Source organism: Mesocricetus auratus, unplaced genomic scaffold (assembly GCF_017639785.1).
Source record: "Mesocricetus auratus isolate SY011 unplaced genomic scaffold, BCM_Maur_2.0 Super-Scaffold_100006, whole genome shotgun sequence".
NCBI lineage: Eukaryota > Metazoa > Chordata > Mammalia > Rodentia > Cricetidae > Mesocricetus > Mesocricetus auratus.
In genome coordinates this window covers 105409108-105422397 of record NW_024429190.1, presented here as the reverse complement: position 1 = coordinate 105422397, position 13290 = coordinate 105409108, and the positions used below count along the sequence as shown (strand labels likewise).

Sequence of the window (13290 nt, the reverse complement as noted above, 5' to 3'; positions counted from 1 at the left end):
TAGTACTAGAATCTACCAGTTGTGTGTGTAAGAGAGTCAGTGCTGAAAACTGTTGAAAAGCCTCCTGCTTATGCGGAGGGGGTCTGCCTTAGTCAAGGAAGGGTAAGCTGTGAGGTCAGAGAGACATTCACTCTATTTGCTTCCCTTCCCTGACAGCTGCTACTGGCCACAGTAAACTTTGTGGCTTGTTGGCCAGGCAGCTTCCCAATCCATAGCTGCTCACCCCTTAAATTTGTACATCCATAAGTGGCAAATGTCTAAGCCTGGGCTAGAGACAGGGCTCAGTGGTTAGGAGCACTGCCTGCTCTTCCAAAGGTCCTGAGTTAATTCCCAGCAACCGCATGATGGCTCACAACCATCTTTAATGAGATCTGGTGCCCTCTTCTGGCCCGCAGACAGAGCACTGTATACACAATAAATAAAAGGTGTCAACGGAGTAAGGAATGGGGGGGGGGGGGGGGTCAAGGAATGCTGATTTCTGCACCGGGTCGGGAGTGGCAAGCTGTCTGCAGGGTTCTGGCACGCAGCCCCGGCGCAGCAGCAACCCTCGTTGTTGGAAACAGAGCCATCTGCCAGCTCAGGGCTCTTGGCGCTTTGTTTCCTTTTATGAAACAGACTGGAGGCAACTCCAGAAGGCGGAGGAATCCGCCAGCCAGGAATTGGATCTCTCTGTCTTTGCTGGGATCCGCGGGTTGTGGGGCCTGCTCCCTGGGAGAGGCGCCCCCTCCCCCCGAGCTCCCGCCCCCTAAAACTCCCCAGACCTCCCATATCCCACCCTCCTCCCCTCTTCGCCTCTGCGCCTGGCCGCGGGCAGCCACTCTGGCTCTCGGACAGACTGACCCCATGCTCGCACGCTCGCTGTGACTTGTGACTGACTGCTCCTTGTTTTCGGAGTCTCAGGGTAGCCTAGTCTCAAACAAGAGGTCCTTTCTCGACCAGGCTTCTGCTGTAGCACTGCACTCCCGAAACACCGGGTTGAGTAGGGGTTTGGATGGAGGGACTTGGATGCAGGATTTCTTCTCCGCAGCTAGCGGGGCCCCTCCGGAGGAGGCATGGTCTCCCCTCCCCCCCAGCTGGATTAAGGCTTGTGAGAACTGTGGGTTTATCCTGCAGCTGGGGCTGCCAGTCTTTTGTCACCAGGACTGGCAGGCTTACGCGTGGTGGGGGCTCCTGATTGGGGATTTCAGATTTGCTTCCGCCCGTCCTTGCCAGGGTCTTTCTATTTTCCTATCCTCTTTCATCTGTCTTGCCACCTCTCTCTGATGCTTCGCCTTTCTTTCTGTCCTGGGAATATGGTCTGTCTTTTGTTACCCTGACTCTTCTATCCCGGAGTTGCATGGAGGAAGCGTCCAACCCGCCATCTTACCCCCAGAAAGCAAACATTTTCCCCTTCTGATAGAGTGGGGAAAGGGGGTTTGTGGAGAGGGGAGAGGAGGACACTACGAAGAGGACGAGGTAGTATCAGTGAGACATCCAAGTTGCTGCTGGAGAGGTGTTTTCCACATCCTTCAGTTTTCAGATGCGACTCCCCTAATTAGGTAATTTCTGCTGCTTGACTAAAACACCCAGGCTAGAGCCCCATCTCTCCTTAATTTGCAAAAAAAAAAAAAAAAAAAAAAGAAAAAAGAAAAGGGAGGGATCAGGGGCTACTGGGTTTTCCCTTACTTTACCATATGCGTTGGATCCTATGCATCTAGATAGTATTTTTTTCCACACACACATATTTTTTCATTAGTTTGGTCACATGGCTTTTTTGGAACTAACACTGGTATCATAAACAGATATCTGTAACACACTCCATAAAGGTTAATTAACTCAACTGATTTCACTTAGCTCTAGCGGCTCCCAATTTATTGTCTGTCTTTTTTTTCCCCCTTTGTTATTGTAAATATTTTTTAAGTGAAAACAACAGTGTATTTTATTCCAAGCCACAAGAATATATCTTGTCAACAAAGCATTTTTAACAATACCTGCATATTGAAATGTGACTTTTGGCTACAGTCAATAGGAAATTGGTGATGTTAAGTGTTCAGTGAACAGTTTTTGAAAATTGAGGTCTTATGAAACAAACTAGAAAACTTGGTGTTGGAATGGACACCCTGTGGTGGAAACCTAGCTTTGATAGAATTAGGGGAGGCGTATGTGATGGCTAAAATGATCATCACCTCCACATGGTCTAGGCTAACCTAGGGGGTAAGGCTCCTGGTCCACCTGTGAGTTAATCTCAGTTAGGTTAATTGGGGTGGGAAGACCCACGTTCAAAACAGGGCTACTCCATTCCTGGGACTTGGGCTTGGGTCCTAGATTGCACGAAAAAGGAGAAAGCTGACTGAGCAGCAACATGACATCCTTGGCTGTCTTCTTCCTGACTTCGGAAACAATGTGACCAGATGCTTCAGGCTCCCGCTGCCTTGACTGCCCTGCATGGTGGACTGTGCCCTGGAACTGTGAGCCTAAATCAACTCTTCCTTTTTTAAGCTGCCTTCTTCATCGGGTATTTGATCACACCCAGAAAAGTAACTAAGACCTTTTGTTTCTCATCTGCCCTGGGCATGGACTGTCTTTTTCTCCTTTAGCAGCAGCTGAAGGTTTCTCACTAGCAGTTTTAATTCTACTGTTATTTTCCACAGAGGCACGTCAGCTATACCAACTTGGCATGCCTATGTCTCGGCTAAGCTATTCTTAGATGAAAAAACAAAACAAAAAACAAACAAAAGCCAAAAACCGACAACAAGATCATACTTCTAACTTTCTGTAACTCTCCCCTGAACACATTTTCTCAGAAGGACAAGGTTTTTGGGTGAGGCTCATTCTTTTCTTACCATACCTTGCACGCAGTTATATAAGGTTGTTACTTATTCATTCACTTACTTTTGCTTACGTGTGTATAATAAGGTGGGTACATTCATGCCATGGTATATGTGGAGGTCAGAAGACATATTGTTGAAGTTGGCTCTCTCCTCCTACCCTGTGGGGGGGTCTAGGAATTGAGCTCAGATTGTCAGGGCTTGGCAACAAGCACCCCTACCTGCTCAGCCATCGCACTGGCCTCTGAAGTTAATTGCTGTTAACTATCTTGCATTAGATGATAATGAGGTAAAAGAAGGCCATGAAAGTATTTTCTAAGTGTGTATATATGCATGCTTATAAGAAGTACATAGTCCACACACACAGGGCCAGCTAGGGAAGAAGAGGGGAGCAGGCTGTACTTCTCATGCCAGAGCTACAGTACTAGCTCTCTGTTGTTGACTTTCTTCAGGCCAGTGCCAGCGTTACTGTTTTCTCTTCGTCCTTACTGAGTCAGTCCCACCCATACTGGATAGTCTGCTTTACTTGAAGTCACCTAGTTTTACTCTTTAATCACATGGGCCAAATACATTTCACAGCACACCTACACTAAGCTTGAGTCAATGTACTAGAGAGCTTAGGCTGGCCAATTGCATGAACAATCTGATAGAACAGCAAGGACAAAATAATAATAATCATAATAATAATCAAGTAAATGTGTTTTAGCAGAAAATGGAGAAAAATTTGAAAAATACAAAACAAGATGAGACTCCTAGTATATTAAAGAAGATAGTCAAGATAATTAGGAAATAAACAACGTGAAATGAATAGTAGGGGCTGGGGCTGTAGCTCAGTGATAGGGCACCTACCTAGCCTGCTTGACGCTGGGTTCCATCCTGAGCATAGCAAATGCTGAAGAAATAACACACAGGTACAATCTAGAGAGCTCAGAAATAAAACCAAACATGGAAAGGTATTAGGACAGATCTAAAATTACCCAGAAGTTTGTACTTTCTCTCTAAATCCAACTTCTTTGTGTAAGTAATTACTTCAGATTCCTCTTATGTGCTGTGTTAGTCCAGTTTTACATTGCCTCAGGGAGACTGTTTGAAGGAGGAAGAATTAATTTCTTGTTCAGTGGTTCTATCTGTGGTCACTGGGGCCCACTGCTTCGGATCTGATCAGGCAGGATTTCAAGGCAGTGAGTCTGAGGTTGTTTTTCTTGGAAATAAGGAGAGAGAGAGAGAGAGAGAGAGAGAGAGAGAGAGAGAGAGAGAGAGAGAGAGAGAGAGAGAGAGAAAGAGAGAAAGAGAGAAAGAGAGAGATGACAGGAATGCACCACGACCAAGGCCTGTTCTTTGTAGTTACACACAGTCTCAACAACCCTCCAACTGAGTACCAGCATCCCCAGTTCATCACCTGTCCAGAATCTTCTAAGTGTCAGTCCACCAAAGGGTTAAACCTGTGATCTGCTCAACTGGCTTATGATCTAATCTTGTCTGGAAACACCCCAGACACACCCAGAGGCGGGCCCACTAATCTCCCAGGAACCTCTTAATCCAATCAAGTTGACAATCAAGATTTGCCACAATGCTGTTGCATATGTAATGAAGGGATGAAAGCAACAGGTATTTAAGGAACGGGTGGACCACTCTGGGCTTTCATAAACCCTGTGTCTCTGTGAGCAGCTTATTGGGCCGCTCGCCCGCCTCGTGGGATCCAGGTGACCGCAGTATGGATCTAAGCTGCACTCTTGGTATGTTTCTATTTGTTTATTCCAGTGCCCAAGGCCTCAGAACTTAGCATCACAATCATGATTTTTACATTGTTTGATGGAGAGTTAGAGAGCTGGGTTTTACTGACAATTTGGGTAGATGGTGGGTAGATGGATAAATCTTTTGAAATTCTTGGAATTTTCAACTTGCAGTGACAGCCCTGACTAAGGATGCTTCTACTTAAGAGTATTAAAGTTGACACTTTGGATGAAGAGAAAATTAAATGATTTTTGTAAATTAAACAGTGTTTCATTTTATTAAAACACGTCATTTATCCCAAAGTTCAACTTTTGTCTCTGCAATCTAATTTAACCTTTCAGTCTTTAAAGAGTATGTACTTGCTTCATTAATCTGCATGTTTCTAGTTCCTGCTGCTTTCTGTTTTCTCGTACTGTTGTGGAATTCCTGTCATTTCTTGCTTTTAGTCTAACATGATTGTCATCATTTCTGAAATCCATGTTTATACCGGTGCATGTCCTTATTGGCATGGCTGAAGACATCTCTCTAAAGTGAAAATCCACAGTCATCGTTGTGTGTCTGGGCTTTCAGCATGGAGCAGTCAAGGCAGGAGCTCATGCCAGGAAGGATGTCCTTCTCTTGTCTTTATCTTTCTTTCTTTGCTAGGCCTACTGGAAAAAGAAGCCCGGAGAAGGAGAATCATTCTGGACCAGAATCAAAAGAACACTCTTCGTGCGTGGTTTGAAAAGAATCCCAATCCAGATTTAGCTACAAGGGGACATCTGGCTAAGGAGTTGGGCATCTCAGAGTCTCAAATTATGGTAGGCATGAGGCCTCTCTGAGTCAAGTTTTCTTGGGTGATTTTTGGAGGTGGGCTCTATTTTGCTAAGTTTATCCCATATGCAATGGGAAGATAAAACAGAAACATTGCATATATTTTTTGGAGGAAATATTGGTTGAGCCTGCTCTGACAGGAAAGGATAGCCAGCTCGTGGTTTTCCCCTTATGAGTTAATGAAATCTTTATCTTGAAAATTACAGAATGTAAGAAATTGTGTCATCAACATAGTAAAGTAGAACCTTCCCTAGTGAGAGCATACGGAATAAAATTAACATCTGTGAAAAAATAGGGGAGTTAAGACCTCATGGAAATTGCTGGTTTGTGGGCTAGTACTTTTTTCTCCTTCATTATTTTCTTAATTCTTTATTAATTGTTTTATATTTTTGGTTTTTCGACACAAAGTTTGTCTGTGTAGCTTTGGAGCCTGTCCTGGAACTCACTCTGTAGACTAGGTTGACCTTGAACTCACAGAGATCCGCCTGCCTCTGTCTCCCTAGTTCTGGGACTAAAGGCGTGTGCCACCAATACCTGGCAATTCTTTATTAATTGTTTTATATTTTTGGTTTTTCGACACAAAGTTTGTCTGTGTAGCTTTGGAGCCTGTCCTGGAACTCACTCTGTAGACTAGGTTGACCTTGAACTCACAGAGATCCGCCTGCCTCTGTCTCCCTAGTTCTGGGACTAAAGGCGTGTGCCACCAATACCTGGCAATTCTTTATTAATTGTTTTAAATTAATTAATTTTTAAATCTGAATCATCCTCTCTGAATTCCTTCCAGTTTTTCTGGACATCTTCATTTTCCCTACCTACTTTCCTCTTATTTTCTTTTGTTCTTTCTTTTCTTTTTTTTTTTTTTTTAACTCCGAGACAGGGTTTCTCTGTGTAGCCCTGGCTGTCTTGGGAACTCGCTGTCCTGGTTGGCCTCAAACTTAAGTCTGCCTGTCTCTCTGCCTCTGAAGTGTCAGTGCTGGGATTAAAGGTGTGCCACCATAACTCTCTCTCTTCCTTCCTGGCTCTTCTGCCTCTTCTTCTTCCTCCTTTTATAATCGCAAATGTCATTTACATAGAAGCATTGTGTAAAATTCTATATGGCTTGTTTTAATAAAACTGTTGATGTGGTAGACAAAGATGAACTAGAGTAGTAACTTGTATAATTTTTATCAAGTGGATTGGTATCTAAACTTTTATAGGTAAGAAAATAAATCCAAGTTTTGTACTTGATGTGTAAATCATTTGGCATAATAACTTGAGTCTTTGGAAATCCTGGGAAGAGGAAATTTTCCTTATGTCTTGATAAACTATCCCGGTATGGAAGATGGTTGACACAAATAATGCTAATGAAATTGTTCCATGTTGGGCACATCTGGTGGCTGGGTGCCCGAGGGACTTGAACTGATGGAAAAGTTGAGAACCTTGTAGGGTATTGGTGGCTCCTGAGAACGTTTATATCTGCTCATTAGCTGGAAGCTTCCAGCTGTTCACACGGCTTTAATTTGAAAACTTATTTTGAATACGGAATCCGGAAAACATGGAAAGCCTTTGAGAAGAGAGGTTGGAATTGATGTTTTAGGATTGCAAGGCCTATTCCTAACCATTCACCTGATAATGGTTGTCATTAAGGTTGTAAATGCCAGAGAAAATACTCAGAAATAACTAAAAAAACACTCCTCCACATCCCTTGCCCCATAAAACCAGAAGCCCCACAGTTTCTGTTTCCTTGAGAGAACATGGGCAAATAAATGTAATTATAGCAGTAAATACAGTTTTAAAGCTTATCTCTGTTATATTTAAGTATGTGTATGTGTGTACAAGTGCCCAAAGAGGCCAGAGGTATCAGATAACCTGGAGCTGGAGTATTGGGCTGGGGGGATTGTGAGTCACCTGATGTGGGTGCTGGGACTTGAACTCAGGTCCTTGGGAAGAATGCTATGTGCCTGTGCTCTTAACTGCTGGGCCATCTCTCCAGCCTGTGGAAATAGTTTTAAAGCTGGATGTTGGCATCCCTAGGAGTTTCCTTATTTCTGGCTTCCCCTGGAGTGAAATAACGTTAAGTTATAACCAGAAACTAGTGTTAGCCCCACTGTTCTGTTGTCAGTTCTGCCTTCCTATTTAAGGGAATAATTTTAACAGATTAAGTCCATATATATACCTTTCTCTTGTGGACATGGTGTCAAGGACAGATGCCTCATCCGTTTGTTTAGTTGACATTTGGAGTGATCTGGGCTGAGTTGTGTCCTGTGTCTCCCTCTCAATTTCTTCCCCCCCCACGTAGACTTGGTTTCAAAAGCACAGAAAAATACGGAAACAAGCAGAGTTTGAATGTTGCCTTGAAGAAAGCCAAACCCAGGGACAGGATAAACCAAGAGGTAAGACCCACAAGCTCAAACAGAACCCCTCCATTGATTTCCTTGGGAGTATAAACCAACTGCGTGTTATGGAGAAATATCCTGTACAGAATGCTTAGACTAGGGACGATTATAGACAAAAATTTTGAAATTGTTTTTCAAGACAGGGTTTCTCTGTGTAATGGATCTGGCTGTCCTGGAACTCACTTTGTAGACTAAGCTGGTGTAGGGGTGAGCCCCATAATACTGTCTTTGGGCGTGAACAGTATTATGGGCTCACCCCTACAGGCTGGCTTTGAACTCTCTGAGAAATGCCTGCCTCTGCCACCCAGCATTAAAGGCATGTGCCACCACCTGCTTGCCGACTACAGACAATTATATTCTGGGCATGCTAGGGTCTGAGATCTAAACATTTCCTCACTGGGTGTGGTCGCTGTAATCCCAGCCTTGGGAGATGAAAGGAGAGGATCAAGAAAGTCCAAGGTCACCTCTGGTTACGTAGTTTGAATCTAGCCTGGGTTACAGGAATGGTCTCTTAGCAAGAAAAGCTCCCCTTTCCTTATTTCCATGCTGTTTAGTGATGCTGTCTCCTGCCACCTCTGGGATTTCACTTCAGGGACAAGACAGGCTAAAAAGTTCCTTGGTGGTAGGGGGTGGAGCATCTTCTAAGAGTAAAAGTGGTAAGAATCATATTGAAAATGTTGGTTTTGGTTTTTTTTTAACCCCCCCCCCAAGTCTGATTGCGAAAAATGACTTGCAAACCCTGTTGTGTGCATCTGCTTTTCATTAGTTAAAGAAGCCGGAAGGAGTAGGACACACTTCACAAAATCGCAGATTGATATTCTAATAGAAGCTTTCGAGAAGAATCGGTTCCCAGGGATTGCTACCAGGGAAAAACTGTCTCAACAAACAGGCATCCCAGAATCCAGAATTCATGTACGTTGCACAGGTTCCCTGCCTCTGGCAGCCTCTTTGTCCTTACTGCGAGCTGCTTCCCTCCTGAGCTGTTGTCCCCTCTGCTCTAGGTATGGCTTGTAGACACCAGGTGTTGCAAGCCACATCCTGCAGAAACAGTTGAATCAGACACGCAGAAGCATAGGAAATAAAAAATCAGCTAGCAGGGTGGGTGGTGGTGCACGCCTTTAATCCCAGCACTCAGGAAGCAGAAGCAGTTGGATCTCTGTGAGCTCTAGGCCAGCCTGGTCTACAAGTCAAGTTTGAGGACAGCTAAGACTGTTACACAGAGACACCCTGTCTTAAAAAGCCAGGAAGGAAGGAAGGAAGGAAGGAAGGAAGGAAGGAAGGAAGGAAGGAAGGAAGGAAGGAAGGAAGGAAGGAAGGGCTAGGTGAGACTGGGAAAGCTGGAAAGTCCCACTTGTTTTGAGAACATAGTCTTTGTTAGTGTTTCCAGTCCTCAGACACTGGACACACAGTGCCAGAGGATGAGAGTATTGTCCTGTGTACTGGGATGTTAATTAGCACCCAGATCTTCTAGGCATACCTAGCCCTCAGCTCGCCTCTTGCTGTACCCTGAGAAATCTAGAGCACTGTCTGACCACTTTGAGAATCCCTGTTCTTGCCTATCATGGAGCTCGATAAGCCTGCTTCCTAAACATTCCCTTAGATAATCCTATCAGCCTTGCGCTCTGGAAGTTCCGTGTACTTAGATGCTCCTTGGTGGGCAGACATTCACCCTGCTTTTGAGAACTTGTTTCCTGAATTAGCACTGGGGATCGGGAGGGGTGGATTCTAAATCTTCTACCTTTTCGACCATGGCGTTCTTTTACCCATGGCCATGTGTCATGACTTACTTAGTCTTGGTTGTCAACTTAATTAGATTGAGAAACACTGAAGATTAGCGAAGCCCATCTCCAGGTGTGTGGGTGAGGGGGGCGTTCCAAGAGCTCATTAGATCAGAAGAACTCTGAGCTAATCACGGCAAAGAATCTACTCGAAGTATGAATGGATTGTTGGGAGGTGGTAGAGATGTGGCATGTGGGGTCTAGTTGGGGAAAGTCAAGTACCAAGAACCTGCATTTGCAGGGTTTGGTCCTGGTCCCCTTGCCAGTCTGCTTAGCAGCAAACATAAGAAACAGGTGAAGTCACTTCTGCTATTCAGTACTCTCTTTTTTGTGTGTGTATGTGTTTTAGATATGGTTTCAGAACCGGAGAGCTCGGCACCCAGACCCCAAACAGGGCACTCAGACAACTGCTCAGCTGCCTCAGAACAGCCAGTGCCCTGCCCTGAAGGCTACTATTGGTCGACCTGCTCCTTCCAAAACTCTGACCGGCAGCTTGTCAGTTACACCGGCTCTTTCTCCACCCCACACATCACCTGGTCCTTTGGATCTCTCTATAGGCCATCAGAAGCAGCTGTCAAGGACCACAGCACCCCAGCCCTCCCAGGTTGTACAGGGGAGGGGTGATGGTCCGAATTTGTCGGTGTACACTGGACACTTATCACCGGTAATAACTCCAGGAGAGGAGGGCTTCCGCACTCGAGCTCCTTTAAGGACCCGAATCCAAGAAAGACGGCAAGATCCCAGGGAGAACAGTGGTTTGGCTGAACCGCCATTAGGCGATTCTACTCAGGCTCCAGTTGTCAATCACTGCTTTTGGGATCTGGACCAGAGAGACCTTGGCTTTCTGCAAAACTGGGATGAATGGTTCCAGTCGATGCTTGCTGAATGGATACCTGCCAAAGAATACTGGCCTGGTAAATCTGAGCCGCATCTGTGGCAGGTGCAGCTTCAGCAGCCTGCCGGCGTCTCGCATGTATCAGACAACACTCTACAGCAGTAGTTTAAGTCTCAGGCCTGTTCTGTTGATTCCCACGGAACGCGGGTTTTCAGGAAAGGGCCCCCGTCTTTCTGCGTCCAGGCCCACGTGTGGATGACTGTGCGAGGCTTGGAGAGATTCTCAGAAGATTTTCAGGTTTTCTCTCACAGAGGGAGAAGTTCGTCACTCAGATCCAGGAGACTGCCAGAGATCCTCATCCAGGACATCTGTCCTTGGGTGTGAAATCAGAGTGAAGAGTAGGCATCCTGAATTATGGGACTAGTTCAAGTCCGTAGACAGCACAGGCTGCTTGGACACACAAAAGAAGCAGTTATTTTTTATGTCTAATTTATTCTTGAGATCTGGTCTCACTTTTATTCAGGCTGGGCCTTGAGCTCCCATACTCAGGCCAGTCTCCTACCTCTGCCTCCGGAATAGCTCTGGCACAACAGGTACATGTCTCCATGTTCAGCTTGGTTTTAGTTTTAATTATGGTTTTAAAAAGTCTGTTTAAGAAAACTCTTTCATTTATTATCTGCTGAGTTTTAAATCTGAAGTGTCCTCCAGGAGCTCATACTCTATAGATGCTTGCCTCTCGGCTTATGGTGCTATTTTGAGTCTGTGGAGTTTTTAGGAGGTGGCTTCTGGCCAGAGACGTAGGTCAGGGGTGGGTCTTTGGAGGTTACCCTCGCCATGGGAACATTTATCGTGTGGCCCTGATGCATAGACCAACTCACTTCACCCTGCCTTTCTGTGACAAGGGGCTAAAATATTTTGAAAAGAACCCAAATAAATCATTCTTCTCAAGATGCTTCTAGTAGATGATTTGGTCACGGTGAGTTAAAAGCCACTAATATTTACTGGTTACCAGTCATTTGCTCAGTATGTGGTACAGGGGTGCTAACTATGTTATGGCTGGTCACTGGCCGTACACACCAATAACTTACATCTTGCAACCTGAAACTCTATACTCATTTGAGTCACCTGAACAACCATAACAAGGCTACAGACTGTGTGTCTCAGGTCACAGAAAATTTACATTTTCATGGCTGTAGAAGTCCTTTTGGCAGGTAGATGCCTGTGGTTCAGGGTTGGGGGGTGTGGAGGATGGGGGACAGACCTGAGTTCTCGGTCTTCGGAGCACATAACTTGTGCTCTGTGCACGATTGCATCTCTCTTTTAAGGGTCCTACACATGTGACCTCTCTTAATATTGATTACATACGTATTTAAAGATCTCATCTGTAGATACAATCCCTTTGCTATGAAGGCTTCAGCATACGCTTAGCTCCTGACACTACGGAACACTGCAACCTCCTATTTCTATTTTCCCCTTCCCTGGACCCTGGTAACCACAGTTATGCTGTGTGTGTGTGTGTGTGTGTGTGTGTGTGTGTGTGTGTGTGTGTGTGTGTTGTAGTGACAGTGGGGTGAGGGGTGGAGGCTAGAGGTTGCTGTCCAGTGTCTTCCTCTTTCTCCATTGTAATCTACATTTTCTTTTCAAAAGATTTTCTTTATTCTTTTAATGTGTACATGTATGTGTGTGTGCATATGAATGCATGAGAGAGAGAGATAGAAAAAGAGAGATAGAGATTGAGTGTGTGTGTAGGGGTTAGGGTCCTAAGAGAGCAGGTGCCTGGGGAGGCCTGGGGTATTAGATGCTTTGGAACTCGGGTTTCAGGCAGTTGTGGACTATCTGACAGGGCTCCTAGAACCAAACTTGAGTTCTCTGCAAGAGTAGTATTTGTTCCTACCCACTGAGCCATCTCTGCAGCCAATCCACCTTATTTTGTAACACAGGGTCTCTTGCTGGACTTGGATCTTACTGAGTTGAGATAGACTGGCCAGCTAGCCCATTGCTGATTGGGGTAGCCTGTCTGGCCAGCTAGCCCACTGTTGATTGGGATAGACCATCTGGCCAGCTATCTCATTGTTGATTGGGGGAATCTCCATGTTGATTTCCATAATGGTGAGACCAAGGTTTCCTTTCCCTTCCACATCCTTGCCAATATTTGATGGCTTTGTTTTTTACTTTCCTAAAGATTGATAATTTTACTTTTATTAATGTGACTGTGTCTGTGTGTGTATCCATTATATATGTGCATGTGGCTATAGAGGCAGGAGGAGGCACTGGGTCCCCTGGAGCTGGGGTTACAGGTGATTGTGTGCTGCCTGATGTGGGTGCTGGGAACCTAACTGTGGTTCTCTTGAAGAGCAGCAAGTGCTCTGAACTGCTGAGCTGTGGGTGGCTCAAGTCCTTTGCTCTTTTCCTCCCTCCCTCCCTTCCTTCCTTCCTTCCTTCCTTCCTTCCTTCCTTCCTTCCTTCCTTTCCCCCATTCCTCCCTCCCTCCCTCCCTCCCTCCCTCCCTTCCTTCCTTCCTTCCTTCCTTCCTTCCTTCCTTCCTTCCTTCCTTCCTTTCCCCCATTCCTCCCTCCCTCCCTCCCTCCCTCCCTCCCTCCCTCCCTCCCTCCCTCCCTTCCTTCCTTTCTGGTTTGGTTTTCTGAGACAGGGTTTCTCTGTGTAGCTCTGGCTGTCCTAGAACTTGCTCTGTAGACCAGACTGGCCTCCAACTCACAGGGATCCACCTGTCTCTGCCTTCAGAGTGCTGGGATTAAAGGTGTATGCCACCACTGCCCGGCATTGGTCTTCTTTTCCAAATGATCACCTCTGACTGAGCTGACTGAGAGGAGATGTGATCTCAACATGGTTTTGGCTTGTTTTTCCTTAGTAGCTAAGGGCACTTCCCATTTGTTAACTCTTGCTAATGTATCCTATTTCTAATGGCTAAGGATACTTTCCACTTGTTA

General features: G+C 45.4%; 1 protein-coding gene across 3 annotated transcripts; it reads left to right on the top strand.

The window, feature by feature from the left end:
* Nucleotides 1-936: 936 nt before the first annotated feature.
* Nucleotides 937-11292, top strand: LOC101828681 (double homeobox protein B-like). Of its 3 annotated transcripts, none has more exons than XM_040747851.1 (7): nucleotides 937-1538; nucleotides 2305-2447; nucleotides 4476-4543; nucleotides 5187-5341; nucleotides 7633-7726; nucleotides 8496-8641; nucleotides 9857-11292. In XM_040747851.1, exons 2-7 carry the CDS (start codon nucleotides 2425-2427, stop codon nucleotides 10505-10507), a joined length of 1137 nt encoding a protein of 378 aa, XP_040603785.1. In that variant the 5' UTR covers nucleotides 937-1538; nucleotides 2305-2424; the 3' UTR covers nucleotides 10508-11292. The 3 variants fall into 3 exon arrangements, with proteins under 3 accessions (XP_040603785.1, XP_040603787.1, XP_040603786.1); XM_040747853.1 differs by having other exon boundaries at nucleotides 2305-2516; XM_040747852.1 differs by lacking the exon at nucleotides 937-1538 and having other exon boundaries at nucleotides 2185-2447.
* The last annotated feature ends 1998 nt before the right edge of the window (nucleotides 11293-13290 follow it).